Source organism: Protobothrops mucrosquamatus, unplaced genomic scaffold (assembly GCF_001527695.2).
Source record: "Protobothrops mucrosquamatus isolate PMUCROS unplaced genomic scaffold, P.Mucros_1.0 scaffold1784, whole genome shotgun sequence".
Taxonomy (NCBI): domain Eukaryota; kingdom Metazoa; phylum Chordata; class Lepidosauria; order Squamata; family Viperidae; genus Protobothrops; species Protobothrops mucrosquamatus.
The window spans coordinates 254,650-274,255 of record NW_015387922.1 but is presented as its reverse complement, the minus strand read 5'-3'; the positions used below and the strand labels follow the sequence as shown (position 1 = coordinate 274,255).

Genomic DNA, 19,606 nt, shown 5'->3' with positions numbered 1-19,606 from the left:
TAGCAATAAGTGTGGTTCTATTACTGATAACCGTAAAAAGATTTGTAAACTATTTGGTATTTTAGTTAACAGGCTGCTCTTAAGAACACTTTAATTTGGTTGTGCTACATTAATGCTTGCACTCATGTACAAAAACATTTTTCTTCCACAGAGACTCACAGCTAGTGCAAAATCCAGACAGCGAAGCAGGCTTTCTATAATGTCTCAGCACCTGTGCACTGTTCATAAAGGTTTTACAATTCCAGGTCAAGCTTTTGTTCCAAGGCCAGAGGTTAGTCTGTTCATTCTTTTTGCATTAAAATCAGTGTTTGAAGCTTCATTCAGCTATTTCACAAAGCCGTTAGCATGCAGACTCAGACATATTCTAATTTCACAGAGTATGAAGGTTGTTGGATTAGCTCCAAAAATACTGAAAAATAAATTTAGTAATAATTTATAATTGGGGGATATAAATTTTCAGTGAAGATGAAGTGAGAAAGATTTAAAGGCAGCGTTCGAAAGGAAGGCAAATCAACAAAAGAGAAAGAGTGATAGATGAGAAAATGTTCAGATAAATTCCAAGTACCCCAAAGATGTGTCAGAATTCTTCAGAAGTCTTAAGTAGTGGGAAGCCCTGAAGGGCTACCCCAAAGGAGCATCAAACTCTTAGTTAAATTATTTGTACAATCTGTAGGAAATCACACATTCGTGGCAACAATAAATGTTGACATACCTCTGGGAAATCGCTATTTTGGTTCGGTGTGACACTTTGTGGAGACAAGATTTCCTTAGAGGTGGCTGTGTCCTGATTTTGAGAATAACAACTCAAGTAAAATGCTATTCCAAAAAGAAATGTTTTCTGAGGTTTTCCTGAACCAGTTCCAAAACCCAGCCCTATTCTATTCCTTCTAATATCCAACATAAGAGATAGTGATTATTTGTCTGTAATGTTACATATGTCTCCTGTTTATTGCTGCCATATTGTGGTTTAGAAATTGCTGATGATAATTGTTTTCCTCTTTTGTATAAGCCATACGTTGTTTATGCCATGGTTTAATTAATAAATGCATACTATGGTGGCTAGGTTTTCACCTCACATTAAGGCAGAATGAAATAAAACATATCATATATACCCTCCCAGAACTTGGAGCTCCCCTTAATGAGCATTCAGAAGCTACAGCTAGTATAAAATGCAGTGGACTGGGCAGTCCAGTATCTTCAGATGAATCCACTGGTTTGGTGGCTGCATTGGGTGCTAGACAGTTTCCAAGTATGATTCTTGCTGCTAATTGTCACTGTTAAGGCCCAATGTAATTCAAGACTTGGTTATCTGAAGGACTGCCCATCCAACTAGATCAAATAAGGTTAACTCCTTCCAGGTCCTACCTTTGTGAAATGGGCATCTGATGGGTCCTCCAAAGTGAGTGTTTTCGGTACTTACTCCTATTCTATGGAACTCCCTCCTTTGTCCAGCATTGTTTTCCTTCTTGATTTTAGGAAAGGTGTAAAGGCTTACCTATTCTTCTTTGCATAGGAGGACAGTGTGCTGTGATTGGAGGTGGGATTTTCAGACACATAACTTAAATATCTCCTAATTTCATTTTTTTCTATTTTGTTATTCTTTCTATTTATCTGTCTGCCTATGTAATCTTGAAGAAATATTTTATGTTGAGATTGTTAACCTCCTAAAACTTTTGGGAATGCATGGCATATAAATAAATAGCCTTGAAAGTGGCTAGCACTTCAAAAATATATAGTACAAAAGCACTGTATACTTTTGGAATAAATTGGGCAGATATTGGAGTTGTCAATTTCCTTGGTAACAATATGGAAATGGCCTGTCATTGCCTTACTTCAGGATGTTTTTTCAACCTTCTGCAACTAATTTCCAAAAATGTTTCCCAAGTTTCCCAATATTAACAAGGTCTGGACCTACTATAATGTTTAGATCAAGATTGGCTAAGTACTGTAATCTTGTTGCTCAGTAGAGAGTTAGAATAGCAGATGGCATTGAGCTGTATGGTGGGATGGCCAAAGTCAGATTCATTTTCAAACACTACTAAACCGTATGTGGGACCTTAGACAGATGACTACATTTCAGCTTAGCTTGTGTCACAAGATTGTTAAAGGGTTAATGGTTACATAATAATGCATCCTTTAATATTACATGACTTATCCTGATTAGAAGATGAGTTGGGAGTTATTTTCAGAGTAACTATTGCCCTTTCTCTGTCCTTGATATACATGTGTTAGTAGAAACTTTGCATAATTATTGGAAAACAAACCTGAAGGGATTCTGGGACCTACTGATGTCTTGACAGTGTCATTCATCATTGGTGATGTTGACTAGTCTGGTGAGAAATTCAACAATTCAACAGTATCTGGAGCAGTGGTTCTCAACCTTTTTAATGCCGCGACCCCAACCGGTTGTAAGTCGAGGACTAAACCGGTCGTAAGTCGAGGACTAAACCGGTCGTAAGTCGAGGACTACCCAACCGATCGTAAGTCGAGGACTTTCCCTGCCCGGGAGCGCCGCACATGCGTAGTTCCGCCCCCTGCGCCGGCCGAGGCATAGCTGGCAAGCGGCAGAGACGGAGCAGGCCGACCACCAGCTGGCCCAGCCCAAGGGAGGTAAGGCACCCGCCGGAAAAGGGGAAAAAAATGGCGGACTAAAAAAATGGTGGACAGCCTTGCTTGGCGACCCCCGTGAAATGGTCGATCGACCCCAAATGGGGTCCCGACCCACAGGTTGAGAACCACTGATCTGGAGGATCACAGATTCCTGATCCTATATTTGAATGTCTCCTGTAAGAAACATTCTGGCTTTCATGTGTTCCTGGCCAGTGATTGATTGTTAATTTTCATCTGTAAGGCAGGAGAAAAGGGAATAGACTAGGCCTGAAATTAATTGTCTTGATTTATTCATTGATGCTCTTCATTTGGGTTGGCAGTAGGACACCAACTTTTGCAAATAGATTTTCTTTTGGAGATTACAGTGCTAGTGTCAAACCCACCTTATGAGTACTGTTATAAAATCCCCCTGTTAATTTGTTCTGTTTTTATTGCTCTTTCTGTGTTAAATTGGTGGTGGTAATATACAGTATATCTGCAGAGAGAGTACTCTTTTTTCTTAAGAACTGTTACTCTTCTCTATTTCTATGCAAGCAGTATTTCTTTTGTTTTGATGTTGCTGGTGCATTTTTTTCTTGGAATTTGTCTGACTTTAACAGAATACTTTTAACTCTTTTGTCAGAGAATTAGATTGCATGGTATTATGCCAATGCAAGCTTGCCAGCTGTGTTAAAAATATTTGAACTGGGTTCTTAATTTAATATGTTTTTTTTCCAAACATGATTAATGGTCTTTCCAGAAATGAAATGGCTGGCACACAAAATATAACTAGATTATTAATCTATATTTGTTAAGGTGCTAGCTATGAATTCCTATTTTCTCAAAAGCAGCATCTTCATTTTTGAGCTGTTTACACTCATTTTCATAAGATAATGATTTCCATATAGAAGAAAATGGTGATATTCATTGGCTATCATGTGCTGTAGTGGGAATGCACAGATATTGAGAATCAAGATAGTTTTTTGTGGGTACTTTTACAAAATGGCTATCATGGGGCCTTTTTTTTAAACAGTTGCTATAGTGAAACACTTATTTTCAACATGATGAACTGATGAAGTTGCTCCCAGGTTGCTCATCACTTTTAGCTTCCACAATGTCCTCTGCCAGTCTACTCAAAGTTATTTGGATCTTATATCATGAGAATAATAACATCTTGATATTAACTGTTGAATTGCAGTTATATTTCTGCTATAAAGTTTCTCCTAATTTGGGGCTGCTTCTCTTCACAGTTGGGGTTTTGCTTTTGTTTTAACGTACTTAATTAAGATGACTTCTGCATATGCCTCAGAATTGGCACAAGCAGATGTTTGTGATGAAAATGAATCAGCATTTATATACTTATCTTAAAAATGCCCCTTTAGGAAGAAATATTATATGTATATATTTTTTAATAAAATATAATAACGTTTTGCAAACTGAAGTGCTACACTAGCCAAAAGTAGGTTGTATATTTTCAGTTTGTGTTTTACAGTTTTTACAAAGTTGTACAAAGTAATCAGAATCCTTGTGCAGATTTCACAGATAGTGGCAAAACTCACTGTGGCTCCCTAGCAGCACTGAGAGGTTTACTGCCTCTATTATTAGAGATAATGGGTAATCCCATGGCTACTAATAATTAATAATCTTACTGTTCCTGCAATTGTTGAGTCTTTTTTTTAAAGAACAGCTTACCCACTACATCTTTTGGTAGTACTCTTTAAAATTTAACAGTGTGTTTCATGTATCCCAAAACTTTACCCCAGCCCTCTTTTCAGCTTTGCTATATAACTCAGGGTTCTGAGAAAAAAACCCAATATCTTATAGATTTGACAATTAATAAATATATGGATTAAATGAGGGACTGAAGCAACTTGAGGGAGGAGAGATAATAAGATTGTAATTATCTATTGAAAAGAAGGTCTGAAGTCACTTATAATTTTACTAACTTTAATTCAGATTTTATTTTTTGCACTTTTTTGATTTATGTTTTATTCTATGGGAAATTTTCTTAATTTAAAAAACAAACCATGATTCTGGTTTTTTTATAGGGGAAAAGTACACCTCATTTTTGTCATATTATGTATAATTTTAGAAGCCTCTACATATCCTTTTATTTTTCTAACTAAAAATGCATGCTATAATTCTCCTGTAATAAACAAAAGACTAATCTTTTGGTGAAGTTATTTAACATTGCTGACACTAGAAAATATGTGTTATAGAAATCTACAGGTAGCTCAGATTATATTTCAAGCTATTGATCCAAACTTTGCTCTTTATATTGTGCTATATTGCCAAACATGTTCAAATTTTATCTCTCTTGAATGGAGATGAGTGGTTATTTTGTGACCGATCATGATTTTTTGCAGATGGACACAAGAAAAAGATTTAAAGAAGCAAGACTAATCAAGTGTCTCATGCTGGCAAAATAATTATAAAACATTTGACTATTGCCTGCTAAATCTTTGAATGGCAAATAGCCAAAATCTTTGGAATCTGATTGAAGATTGCTTTGTAAATAGTTTGCATAAAGTATAGATAATAGCTAGATGACATACAGCTTTAAATCCTGCTGAAGTAGTCACTAGTTACTGACAACTGAAACAGTTTACTTAATTATGTTTAGTTGTATGTTATTTAAGACACGTAGAAATCTAGCTTGAAAAAAGGAGAGTTTTTAAAAATATCCTATAAATAGAAATAGGTAGGTCTTTTAGTCCTGTTGTGTTTGACTTAGTGGCAAAATATTAAGTAGACATTTTCCACAGAAAGTGGAATGGGTGCAGGTTATTGTGGGGCATGGAATCTCTGAAGTCTAGAGGGGCAGCTGATCCTCAGAAACATTGGGATAACTGTTATTCTTTCAAAGAAACCTGGAGAGATACCATTTATCATAGTCGTTGAAAACTGACATTGAGAAATGCAGCAAACATTTAAAAACAAAACACAGAAATCCACAGCAAGGCAGAATCAGTTCAGCTGGTGCCATTGTTAAAATAAGACACTTGGTGATACTAAACAAGGCATGTGACAAATACGAACTAACTCTTGTAACTAATTTATATTATATTTACACCCCACCACCCATTCTCAGTATAATCCAGTTGCAAAGAAGTTTCAGTAATAAATGGTTGGTTAGTTTTTAAATTCTTGGCATCTTTTTCTTTTTTTTAAAATAAATAAGAAACACCTCACCCAATGTCATTATAAGGCTTGCATCAATCGTATTGTTATAAAAGCAAGACCATATAAACAACCTTGATAGACAGGTCCACCACTGTATTTACACATAGTCCTTCAGGCTGTAGTCTGTGTCCACTTGCCGGGCAGCTAGGTGCAGGTTCTGCTGCTTGTTAGGATAAATCCCTGGTCTCTGCTGTTTCTTAAAACAGGAAGTGCCAAAGATGGTACCTGCAGCAAGCAGAAGTCCAGCCGAAATAAATCCAACGTAAACTGCTCCTCCTGGCTCATGCTTACTGCTTTCTGGAATAGTTGGGTCCAGAAATTTGGAAATAATCTCTTTCGTGTACCAGGCTGTTGGTATCAAGCCAGATATTCCTGCCAAAATAAAGAAGACTCCTCCGGCAACTGACGTGTGGTTTTTGGTCTCTCTGTCCCCTCCCAGGAGGGTGCACTTCATCCCCACTGTGGCGATGCAGATCCCAAAACTGGAGAGAATGCAGGACAGAATCATGGTGGTCCTTGCTGCCTGGATGTAAACAGGGAGAGAGAGGATTGAATATTTCAGTGTGCAGCTGAACATCCCGGTGCTGTACCATGTGCAGTCCATCCAGAGCCCTTGCATCTGAGTGATGGCTGTGATTATGTTTGAGCCCGTGTCTGCATTCACCTTCCAGTTGGGCAACAGGGTGGCTGCGATCGCACCAAAAACACCAAACAAGGCTAGGATGAAAGCAAAAAACTGGAGCGCGGCTGATGCCATGATGAGATTTGCCGTCTCCTTTTGTCTGCTTGTTTCTTTTCTGTTGCTGTAAACCTGTGTTACTGTCTGATGGCTCCCCAGCCAAGGCTGTAGTTGTCTGTATGTGATAGGAGGAGGGGAGAGAGTGGCAAGGGCAAAGGCAGGAGAATTGAGCAAACAAGAGTGCTTGCATTTGAAATAACGGCTAACTGAATGACTTGCTAAACGTGACCCTGCAGCAGATGAGAAGGCTACAAAAGGACTGAGCAGATGTACACCGGGCACTTGGAGAGGCGTGATTATAAATGGGTAGTGAGTGAGAGCAACTGAGTACAAGGAGGTGCTGATAATCAGCCACAGTGGCAGAAACTGCAAATGAAATGGTAAGACGTAAAATTGAGATATGGCCTGTGCCAAATAAATCAAGGAAAGATTTGTGCCCTTATTGGCCGGCTTAGAAGCTTCCAATCCATTTTGTAATACAGCATGAGGAAGTTTTTTAAAAAAATATAATTCCAGTCCTATAAGCAGTATAGGTCTTAAATTTCCAATGGATTTGAATTGAAATGTACAGCGATATAACTTCTCAATTCTTGCAATGAAGGCTAGAGTTCAAATAGTCTTTTCCTACTTTCATTCTTTTATATACATATAAATATTAATCACTCATTGTGAACCTGAGCGTTCACAAGGTTGATGCTATAGGTGTCCCAGTAACAGTTTTTAATTAAACACTTATGAACAGCTTTGCTTCTGTAAGTTTTCAAATATTTCCCATTAAATAAAAATTAACAGTTCTATAGTTGTTTCAATTTTATTTCAGTTCAGATATTATGGATTTTGAAGAGTAAGAACTGGAAGTCCTGGCAATGGAAAGGGAATGAATTTATTGTACTTAAGGTTAAGATAGTGTATCAACCATTCCTGTATGATTATTTTTTTTATACTGAACTTATCAATTTAATTAGTTTCACTGCTTTCCGTGTCATAATCTTATATCGTCTTCCTTAACTTATTGTCAGTGACTTATACTGAATGGGTATACTGTGTATTACAGTGTTAAAATTGCTTCTGCAAGAGAGTATATGCCAACATCACACAAATGTACAAAAATATTAAAATCCCATTTTAATAATATTCAGATGCCATAAAATGCAGATATCTAATAATAAGTTTCAGTACTTACTGATAAAGGAAAGGTTTAAAATGCTTTCATGGCAGCAGAAGTTGTAAAAACACAACTTATTTTGAGTGTAAATGTCTCTGTTCCTCATGGAAAATTGCATTGGCTATTTTATTAACCAGAAATAGATCTCTGATGCTCTGTACGCAGCAGTGCTTCCTATTCCTTGTCTTAGTACCATCTACCAGAATATAAAGAGCTACTTTGTTTAATGAATCTGCATTGGAGAAAATACTTTGCTTAACAAAACCAAAAAGGATTATAGAGAAAAGGCATGGAAACCCTTGGTTTTCAGCATATAATGATTTCCAGATCCCAAGCTGAATAATCGGCTTGGAGATTAGAACAAATATTTTAATGGAAAAAAATTGTCCCAATTTTACTTTTAGAAACTGTTTTCGCTACAGCAGGGGTCCCCAACCCCCAGTCCGTGGACCAATACCGAGCCGCGGCATGCCAGCAACTGGCCTGCACAAACAAGCAAAGACCCATCCATGGGATGCAAGCAGCACACAAAACCACATACCCTCCGGTCCACAGAAAAATCTCTCTTCACAGAACCGGTCCCTGATGCCAAAAAAAGGTTGGGGACCTCTGCTCTACAGTATAGAAAATAATAACTTTATAGAATGAGCTTCAACATAAGTGAAAGGCAGAATTAAGATGTTTTATATTGCCAATCAGTTTCAGAACCCCAGAATTGTACAGCAAGATATAAATTCCTCTAAGTAATCATTGTGAGAAATATACGTACGTACGTACATACATACATCTCTATATCTCACATACCTGGTGCTTGTAGCTTGCAATCTTTTCTAGTTGCTTCTGTACAGTACCGTAATTATTTGCCTTACTCTAAAGGTTAAGTGGGAAAAAGCAGTACTTGCAGCTTATATGATAAATACAGAGCATAGCTGTGAAGGTTTTGACAAGTCAACAAGAAAAAGCTCTAAAGCGAAGAAATGTCAAGGGAAATCTGCTAATTATGCAATATGATAAATAGGAGCTTCTCTTATTGTCTGGCCTTTTCTGTTTGGGAAAAGGGAAATCACTGATTTGTGATCCAGTGGAGATAGTAAATCAGGTTCTGTCCAGGTGTTTTGGCTTATAAGTATCATCAGCCCCACTAAAAATGATTGAGGAGGGTGCTATTGTTCCAAACATCTGGTGGGCATGTGATTATTTCCCTTTGTAACAAGTGAGCATTGACAGCAACATAGTGGTAACTGGTTTCATTAATCTTCAAGTAATGGGGATTCAAGATTTGCTTTTGCATAAAGTCTCCATACTGTTATTGAAAACTGTACTTTTAAACCTGATTGCCTACAAATTCTGAACAAGCCAAATAGTTGTTGACATTGGCCTGTCTTGGGGTAGATCTTGGGTCAGGTTTATTATTATATAACAGAAGCCATAACATGACTGCTTGGCAGTACTTTTCAAACTCAGAATAACTCTTTTAAGGATGAATTCCTGTCCTTCTCTAAGCAAAAAAATAAGGAGCAGCTCATCCTTGAGATTGTCTTTGCATTGTTATAGCTCAGAGGTTTGATATAATTGGCAAATTGGTAATCCTAAAAGAATTGTCTGGAAGCAGATCTAATTGAACTGGATAGGATTTAACTCATACTTAGTTTTTAATTTAAAAAAAAATATAATTTCATAGAATTGAAGTATTTTGTGTTTTTTAAAAATTAAGATCACTGATCAGAATTCTGCACATTAACAAATTAAACAATTTCTACTTCAAACAAAATAACAAAGGTAAAACTGTAAATCTGTCACTGAGGTGATCAAAATATAATGAGGTTTAGAGCCAGTACAGATAGTTCTTATTTAGCTACTTCAACTGGCAATGGCAGCTTGGTCATTAATCAAAGTAGTTGCTAAGTGAAATTGCAACTGCATATTGTCAGGCCTGCAAAGATTATAGATATGAGGATTGGTCGTACCTTCTTTTTCATTACCATTGTAACTATGAATGGTTGCTAAATGAGGCAGTTGCTAATTGTAGTAAAATATACAGACAGTATAAAAAAGTTTTGCCACATTCAGCAATGACATTCAGTGTCAAAAATCTCAAAGGCATAGCCATGCATAATGTCAGTTAGCCTGGGTATTTCACAAAGTAGACCACAACCTGCTGCTTAGTAAGCTAGAAAAAAGTGGGATAGACAACATCACCACCAGATGGATTTGTAGCTGGCTGACAAATCGTACTCAACAAGTAGTCCTCAATGGTACTACATCCACATGGAAAGAAGTAAGCAGTGGGGTACCACAAGGCTCCGTCTTAGGCCCAGTACTCTTCAATATCTTCATTAATGACTTAGATGAAGGAATAGAAGGGGAACTCATCAAATTTGCAGATGACACTAAACCGGCAGGAATAGCCAACACCCCAGAAGACAAGCTCAGGATCCAAAAAGATCCTGACAAACTTGAACAATGGGCCCTATCCAACAAAATGAATTTAATGTGGAGAAAAGCAAAGTTTTACCTTTAGGCAGGAAAAATCAAAGGTAGAAGTACTTGGCTCAAAAACAGTAACTGTGAGAGGGACCTTGGAGTCCTAATGGACGATCACTTGACTATGAGCCAGCAGTGTGCAGCAGCAGCCAAAAAAACTAATACAATCCTGGGTTTTATAAACAGAGGCATAGAATCAAGATCACGCGAAGTATTAGTACCGCTTTATAAAACCATAGTAAGACCACACCTGGAATACTGCAACCAATTTTGGTCAAAAAAGATATTGAGACTTTGGAAAAACTTCAGAGAAGAGCAACTAAGATGATCAAAGGCCTGGAGACTAAAACATATGAAGAAAGGCTGCAGGACTTGAGTTTGGCTAGTCTAAAGAAAAGAAGAAATAGGGGTGACATGATAGCAGTATTCCAGTACTTGAGGGGCTGCCACAAAGAGGGGTCAAACTATTCTCCAAAGCACCAGAGGGCAGGACAAGAAACAATGGTTGGAAACTGATCAAAGAGAGAAGCAACCTGAAATTAAGGAGAAACTTCCTAACAGTGAGGACAATTAACCAGTGGAGTAGCTTGCTTTCAGAAATCGTGGGTGTTCCATCATTGGAGGTTTTTAAGAAGAGACTGGACAGCTACTTGTCTGAAATGGTATAGGTTCTCCTGCTTGAGCAGGGGGCTGGACTAGAAGACCTCCAAGGTCCCTTCCAGCTCTATTCTATTCAAACCTAATGGGGAGTTATAAAATGGGTCCATGAATCCTTATAAAAGGTGCAATAAATCAACACATGGACTCTAGATTCAGTCAGTCTTTCAGCATAAGGGCACAATCTTAGCTGCTGGAAGGACATTAAAACGTGTTAAAATTAGTACTTTTCAAAGTTTGAGCATAATTATTTTATTTAAATATCTTGTCATCTAAGAAAGAAGCTTGACTATTCAAAAATATATTCCTGAGTAGGACAAGTTGATCCAATTGATCTTCTAAATCTTGCAGATTGAGAGTAGTTATCACTTAGTCATATCCCATGATCAAAATAACTTCTTTCAAGAACCAGTGTTGCAAGAATGTTCTTTTCCATGTTGATTCATAATTGTTTATCATAATCACGAGAACTTACAGCTTCTGGGAGAAACAATTAAGTTTACCCAGTGGACTATAATACAGATCTGTACAGCCATCTTCACTTTAATCAGATCAGCCTTCCGCTCCGGTACCACATTAGATATTTAACTTTGAATAAATATTCCTAGGACTTAAATATTTGGCGTTACAGTATTGAGATGGCTTGCTCTTCTATCTCTGATCCCCCTTTGCCATTCACCATGTCCCTGAGAAGGAATTGTGAATGTCAAAATTTCCCAGTTCCACAAGGAGCCTGGTAAAAAGTTGAGAGGAAAAACTACGTAGCACATTTTCTCATTGTCTCCGATTTCAGAGGTAGATATCTGAAAAAAGCCAACACCAAGTAACAATATGGGGAGGATTAAAACTGGCGAATTAAAATCTCTACTTGATGCTAAAATTCCACTTTACTCATAAGACAATCACCCTGGGGAAAGCTCTCCATATCTTGGGTTCTATATTCCTGTAGTAAATTGTAAATTCATCTTCTGCCAGCTGTAATAACCATAATATTTAACCCAAAATCAGACTTAAAGATGAAAAATGTTTTAGTTTCTGTTTAGCTTCATTAAACTTTAATATATAATGAAACTAGGAACTAATATAAGTTTAAACAGTGCTTAAAGCTAAAGGTAAGAGTATAATGGTTTTGATAATTGACTTATATATTATTCTTTCTCTGTGTATTATTATGAAAGAAACGATTCCTGCCACAGGAAGTTATTAATTTTAAACTATCAGTCCTAAGGGAGATGATAAAAAGGAGAAGCTGAGGAGCAGAAGCCAATGGCGGCTTCCATTAGCAAACCCAAAGTGGAAGTGATACAGCCCCCCCCCCCCTTTTTAATCCTATGCTGCACCTCCGAAATGTGGTTTAGAAGCGTGGAATGTTCCAGAACATTTCTGGGAAATACGGATTCTTCAGGGGGAAGGCAATAGAAAGCCCAACTGTTTAAATGGGCTTCTACTTGGAAAGGGTTGGATCCATCTTACAGATTTGTATTTCCTTCAGGGTGGGGATTACAACAATATAGAGGGATCAGTTTCATGTAAAAACTGGGGGGGGGGAGAGGTTTAAAATGAAGTAACAAAGCCGGTAGTGGGTCTGTAGGAACATAGGACTTGGGAAACACTGAAGAATTTGAAGTGGTTAATGCTATAGAGCTATCATATTATTCTTTCAGTTTTCTTTATAAAAAGAACATGAACATGTGTGTGTACAATTTTTTATCTAGAAAACCAAGTACATACGCACATACACTCACAGTTTTTGTCATTTTTTGGTTTTGGTTTTGCTGATAACTCAGTGCAACTTGGATAATTTTCTGTAGATAATTGCCTACAAGTTTGAATATTATGCTGCCCTCTTAAATTTCACTGTTTATTTCAAAAGAATTTTTAAGTCCTTAAACTTGTATTTAAAACTTCTTTTAACTAGGAGTTGAAGGAAATTCACCCAGTGCCGTCAAACTAATAGCTGAAAAGCAGTTAACAATTAATTTCCAAAAGTGATTGGTATGTGATCCCAGCGCCTGTTTGAAGGCACCATGGTTTGAGCAAAAAGGTGGCTATTCCTTCCTCTCCCAGAGCTCTGAGCCTACTGGAGCCCACTATCTTGCAATCTTCTTGCAAGGAGCAGCTGTCTGGAGCACCTACGAGCAATGTCATGTCCTCTCCTCATGTCCTCTCCTTATCTGGAGAAGAATTACAGAGAGCCGGTCTACTTACCTGGTGGTCATTCTGCTGCAGTCGTCTGCCGTGATTGATTCCTTTTACAGACCTACCTTCAGTTTGCCATTTCTTCTTTGAAAGTCCCTTTTTAAGGTTGTTTTTTTGTAACACATTGCAAAATTCAGACTTTTTTTTTTTTAACTTGCATATTACAGTCCCTAAGAAAATTTCAGGATTTTGTTTGCATTAATTTTTAAAACAGGTGACAGAAGGGTACAAGATTTTTTTTCTCAGTTAGGTGAACCTGATTTTGTTTGCAGTAAACATTTATTCTCTGCTAAAACTATTTGCAAAATAAAATGGTAACGCTACTATGATTATCAAAAATCAGTGTGTTGAAATGGAGCTTGTTAATATGCATAACTAAAAAAATAGGATATAATGTCAGTAATTTTAAAGCTACCAATTACAAATGAACAGTAATTTCCTATATTGGTTTCCATAGTAACATTGCAGCTTTCTGAGCGTTCAGACCCTGTAATGGAGTAAACAGTAAGATGTGTTCTACAGGGTGAAAAAAGATGCAGGTCTTATTTGAGGATGTAGTACTTTATTTCAGCCTATTTTTATTTTCATGTAAATGTGCAGTATGCCTATTTTCCAGGGGGGGGGAATCCACTAATTTATAATTCTATTCATAATTCTGCTCCCAGGAGGACCATTTTCAGTCATGCAGAAGAAAATTGAATGAGAAACAGAATTCCCTTTTCCTGTAATACAGAGAAATACTTTTAGTTCTAGAAGAGTTTACTGTATAATAGGGCTACAAGATCTCGGCACAAAAATCTATAAACTTTAGATGGCAGCAAAGGGATACATCAAACTATATAATCTAGAGGTTAGTTTGTCTTTTGCATTCCAGATCCAGAAATTGCAATTTACAAGAATTGATGGCAAAAGTTATTTCATTTTAACAGTATTTTTATGTCTGTTTCTCTTTATCTGTTCCTATTTCTCTGAAAGCATATTTCAGGAGGTCCACATTGTGAACTTGGAAGCTGCAGATTTATTGGTCAATAGAATTGCAACTCCTTTAATTGGATTGTCAGTTTTAAATGACATTTATGTATATACATTTATAATAAATATATCTCCTTACTGCTATAAATATAATAATAATAATAATAATATCAATATATATTAATCTCAGGTAGATGTGACACTTGTCCATTTTACACCACTAGTGGAACCCAAAATAAAGCAGCCATTTAAACTGGTGGAAAAAGTTGTTCGAAATATTTTCCAATACAAAAGAAAATACTGTCATCACGGTGCAAGGTAAGAAAATAAGTATAAAGATTTGTTTTCAAGAACTGCAGTGGGGGGTGGGGGCGGCTCACATTTGCATATGTGATTCCTTCAAGGAATTTTCTCGTTTGTATGGCACTATTTTATTTGTCTTTATTGCTCTAAGCCAGACGTGTCCAACACAAAGCCCGGGGGCCAGATGCGGCCCGCAACGTGGTTTCATGTGGCCCGCGAAGCCATCCTGGAAACAGTGAGGGAATGCCCCCCGCTGCCTTGGCCCTGGCCGCCTGGGAGCCAATGTACAATTTTGTGGTGGCCATCTATGCTGAAACGCATTCAATTTTAGTTCCACAAAGCTGTCAGGAAACAGCAAGGGACCGGCCCCTGCCGCGTTGGCCCCGTCCCCTGGATGCATGCTGGGGAGGTGTCACCCTTTGTGAGGAATGAAGAAATGCACCATCGCCTGGAAGTGGCCAGCAAATGGCCCTCGCCTACTTCACATATCTGGCTTGATGGGCTCTGGGGGAGGGGTTTCGGCAGGCTCTTTCAGTGGACCATGCCTTGGCGCTTGTCCTGGTTCCACCCCCTTCTGCCAGAGACCCTCAGATCTGTCCCGGCCCCCATAAGCACCCTTGACACGAACGATGTAGAGCTGGCCATGCCCACCCAGTAGGCCACACCCACCCAGTAGGCCGTGCCCACCCTGGCCACACCTACCCGGCCCCCGAGGACAACCGCAATGCTGATGCAGCCCTCAATGAAATTGAGTTTGACACCCCTGCTCTAAGCCTTGAACACAGTTGTAATACATTTACTTGGTGGATTTTTAACAGTATAGGTAGCCCTTGACTTGCAACAGTTTGTTTTGTGAACGTGCAGTGTTACAATGACACTGAAAAAAGTGACTTATTCTTCACACTTAATGACTGTTGAAGCATCCCCATGGTCACATGATCAAAATTCAGGCACTTGGCAATGACATGTATTTATGATGGTTACAATGTCCTGAGCTTTTGCGACCTTCTGACAAGCAAAGTCAGTGAGGAAGCCAGATTCACTTAACATCTGTGTTATTAAGTTTGAACAAGTGCAGTGATTCACTTAACAGCTGTGGTCATAAATAGGGGCAAAACTAACTTAACAGCTATCTAGTTTAGCAACAGCAATTTTGGCTTCAACTGTGGTCGTAAGTCAAGGACTACCTGTATATTGACTGAATGGAGATAGTGAGGAATTACCAGCTATGTTCTGGTATACTTGAAAGATGCTGAAAAATATTGTTGCAATGCAAACATTTATGACTAAATTAAATCTAAATGTTACTGTCTACTTTGTACATAATCATAGAAAATGTTACAAAAAAATTAAGGGCTTATGGTCTTACTTATATTGCCTTAGTTCCTTTTCAATGAGGGCCATGTCTTGGCAACATTCTGGTACATAAAATCTGATATGACGTGTAAAAAGGTGTCCTATCTTTTCCGTACGTATTGAGAACTCATGTACAATCCTCAGCAAACCATGGTAAAAACAAAGTAAAAAAACCTCTTACCTTATTAGAGGCAAGGGAGCCAATGATATAACAGAGTGAGGTTTGTGACCAAAATAAGTTTCCTTCTCTGAAATAGTTGCTTCTTAGTTCCTTATAGTCAAGATGGAATCTGTTTTTTGTTAAATCAGAAATTTGATATTATTTATTATTATTTAGCCTATGGCATATGGAGTTATAATATGTATGAACACTGCCTAGTTTAAAAAAGCACAATACAATATGAATGTTAAAAAGCTCTATATTCAGATTCCAATGTCTAGACAATCTAACCTAGAAATTTGATAAATTTGATGAAAGGCAGGGCAGAGCAGATTGTTGGTGGCATCTGCTTCCTAAAACATAGCTTATTTCTCTATCTCAGTTGTGTGCGAGTTTAATTGAACATTTGGGCGCAAGGGCACCTGTTCTTTTCACCCTTTTTCAGGCTGTCACTTTTTTGCAGTAATCTAGTGAAAGGCATGCAGTGTGCTTCTGTCTTCAGAGTACCATTGCATTAATGTTAAGTCTTGCTATTAGTCATAGCAAAAGCATTCCCAGAATCCAATTGTTTTATCAGAATGACAAAGCATCTACCTTTAGGTAGATGAGATCAGAATACATATGCAAAGGCTTATGTTGCAGTGCTCATTTTATCATTTTCTCCTATGCCGCCTCTTCTGCAGATGCCCATGATTCATAATGTAGCTATATAGAAGATAGTATTATTTGAACTGAGAAATCTGAAATAAAAATACTGGATGTTCCTTATTGTTTACCAATACTGTTTTCTTTCAGGATTTTGTTTCCAGAAGCTGACCGCCTTGAAAAAACAGAACAGTTGCTCATGGAGGCAGATGTTGACCCAACTCTATATCCACCTCAACTGTCCATGTTTCAGTTTAAAAACCTTTGTAATGTCTACAGGAAAATGTGTGATGAAGATCCAGGTCTTTTAGCATATAACTACAGAGAAGAACTGAAAAAGAAAAAGACAGCCAACTTTAAACGGACTGAGAAAGATTACTATTTTCTTTCCTAGAATTAGGCAACCACAAAGCCTAACAGTTTTTTGGATTGGACTGAAATAATTTGACTTTGAATATATTCAATTTTAACCAAAATTGTATGTGAAATTTACAAATGAGAATAAGGATCATTTTTCTTAAAACTCAAGTGATACCATTTTATCTTCTCAAGGCCAAATGTAAAATAACTGAAAAGTAACCCCCCCAAAAACACCCACCAAGAACAAAACACGGACAAATCTACTTATTTCAATTAACATTTTACTGTACAAGCTTATAGAGAAAATAAAAATACCATAAGATTACAGTACGCTTTTTATATGTACAAACATATATAAAAATCAAATATAAACAACCATTTACATTTTAGTACAATGTACAGAGGACTTTATTACTCTGTATTGAAATAACTTAATTTGACTTTAAATAAAGCAAAAACTAACATGCTCTTAAATGCTCAATGAAAGCTAACTGGACTCAGGTCAAAAAATGAACATCTCACCTCCCCGTGTTTTCAAAAATGTTTAAATGTTACCTAATACTGAAAGGGGAAAAGATTAGTTTACAGAATTTGCAAATTCAAGGTAAACTTTTTTGTTTTGGAATAAATTAAAATAACTTAAGCCTTTACAACTAACCTTTATGGAAAAACCCAGTAGTGCATTAAACTGAAGAGTAAGTAGTTTTATCAAGTTACAAATCAAACAGCTAGGACTTGTCTCCTGCTTCATAAAAACAATCCTCGTTAACCACTGATGTCAAACTTTGCACACTAAATTCCCTTTCTAAAATTGAATTCAGGTCAAAACCCGGAGAATCAGGCTGATTGTCAAGCGACAAATGCTGTTCTTGCATTGCCCGCAATGTCCCTTTGTCACGTCTTGTGCTGTTCACTTTTCGTTTAATAGGGCAAAAGTGAGCACGAACTAGTTTAGGCTGTTCTTCTGCTCTCTGTCCACCTCTGTTCTCTAACTCAGGAGGATAAGCAGTCTCCACATCATCGTTCTGAATCACAGAAATCTGCAACCGCTGGAACTGGATTTCTATGTCTTTTGTGGTGTTGCTTTTTTTTAGAAGTTGCTGGAAATTATCTTCCTCGTCACTCAGAATATCAGATTCCTTTACAGGACTACTTGAAAAATCGGATGTGCAGCTCTGCAAACCCTTCACGGGAGATGAGTTTTTAGATTCCAGGATACTGTCAGTAGTGTGGCAGCTGCTACTTGGTGTACTGCTGCTCAAACTGCATTCATCAGAATCTGCCTCATTTCCTTTTCTTGTACTGCTGTTCCATTCATTACTGGGAGAATTCTTCAGTAATTTCAGTGATCTGGAAGAAGCTGCCAATGTAAAAATACATCCATCAAGTTTCTGTACTCAACAACTGTGGTAACTAACCATTTAAACATTATGATTGATGCAATTAAGTGCTAGAGGAGAGAGAGGGAGGGAAGGAGAGAGAGACAGAGACTTCAGAAAATAAACTGAGAATCTGGACAGCAGAGGGCAGGCAACCTTTCAAGACTAGCATATTTGGCATAAGGAAAACACGGTCGCCTACTGATATTTGGGTATTTTGTGAGAACAAATACAGTTGCTCTTTCCCCTTCTCCTAGGCTCCCTATGATGCTTTCCACCACCTTACTCTTGGCTTTTTCTAGTTAGATGAGCTCTTTTCCAGAATAGATCCCATATTATAACTCCCTAGCATTGTTATTGCAGACTCTATAGAAGGGTCCTAGGGAAGTGTTTTGCTTTGTAGCATGATGTAGTTTTCCACTTATTGCTTTTCAGTTAAAATAATAGAAAAAAAAAATCAAGTCAAGTGAGGTGAGGTGAGAGGCATAGCCTGGAAAGTACCTAGACAGCATCCATGGGCACTATGTTGTTTCTGCCGCCTTAACAGGCTTACTGTTGCTGAAATATCTCAACTCTAGTCTTTGAAGAAAAGCATAAAATTTAATGGAACTCCAGAAATCATCAGAGGTTTCCTAGTCATATCTAGTTATGTGGTTGTTAAAAGAGCAATTTGAGCCAGGCAGTGCATAGTCAAAGCGAACAGGTAATGGGATGGTTTTAATGTTTTTTTAAAACCACAAAATCCATCCCTCACTTTTAATTTTTATCTTTTCAGCTAGAATATTTGCCCCATTATAGGAAGTCTTCACAGGTCACAATTGGGAGCGGCAATTCCATTGCTAAGCTATGCAGATAAAGTGACATGTTACATAACTGCACTTGCTTACAATATCAATTCTGGCTGTGGTCATCAAGCGAATCGCTTTGGATTGTTAAGCACAACATCACATGACTGACTTGCTACTTCCTAGGGACTTCCCCATTGACTTTGCCTGTCAGAATCTGGATATGAAGGTCACAAATGGTGATCACACGGTCATGGTAAGCTACAACCATTGTAAATGCATGCTGGTTGCCAGCCTCTCAAACTGCAATCAGTCATGTGACCTCAGGGATGTGATGATGGCCACAACTCTGAAAACAGGTCGTTAAGTGTTTTTCAGCACCTTAATTTTAAACAGTTGCTCTGAACAAGCGGTTGGTAAATAAGGATTGTCTATATACATTTGTTGACATCTTCCCATTGTTACGGATAGAGTAGTTATAAAGGAGTATTGAACTTGCATAATTGGTTCAAACTCAACTAATGTAATCTGTAAAGATTTCAGCTGGCTTGTAAATATTTCTTCCTTAAATTATTTCAAGGTGGCAAGCACACATTTATTATACTAGGTTAAAAATTGTTTCCTGTTAAT

General features: G+C 37.6%; 3 protein-coding genes across 3 annotated transcripts in view; 1 reads left to right on the top strand and 2 right to left on the bottom strand.

Annotated features, from left to right (window-relative positions):
• The window catches only part of TFB1M (transcription factor B1, mitochondrial), a 28,716-nt gene extending 11,194 nt beyond the window's left edge, over positions 1-17,522 (top strand). Inside the window, exons 5-7 of the mRNA XM_015823148.1 lie at positions 152-271; positions 14,179-14,306; positions 16,603-17,522. Of these exons, the coding sequence (XP_015678634.1) occupies positions 152-271; positions 14,179-14,306; positions 16,603-16,846 (492 nt within the window). The 3' untranslated portion in view covers positions 16,847-17,522. The remainder of the gene's footprint in view (positions 1-151; positions 272-14,178; positions 14,307-16,602) is intronic.
• On the bottom strand, positions 5,870-6,529 carry CLDN20 (claudin 20). Its single transcript, XM_015823149.1, has one exon. It carries the CDS (start codon positions 6,527-6,529, stop codon positions 5,870-5,872), a length of 660 nt encoding a protein of 219 aa, XP_015678635.1.
• A 4-nt stretch (positions 17,523-17,526) lies between the features above and the next one.
• The window catches only part of TIAM2 (T cell lymphoma invasion and metastasis 2), a 76,149-nt gene continuing 74,069 nt past the window's right edge, over positions 17,527-19,606 (bottom strand). The window contains exon 25 of the mRNA XM_029285509.1: positions 17,527-18,172. Within this exon, the coding sequence (XP_029141342.1) occupies positions 17,541-18,172 (632 nt within the window). The 3' untranslated portion in view covers positions 17,527-17,540. The remainder of the gene's footprint in view (positions 18,173-19,606) is intronic.

Bases quoted from the DNA above. Each gene is read 5' to 3' on its own strand.
- CLDN20 (XM_015823149.1), bottom strand. From the start codon at position 6,529: ATGGCATCAGCCGCGCTCCAGTTTTTTGCTTTCATCCTAGCCTTGTTT.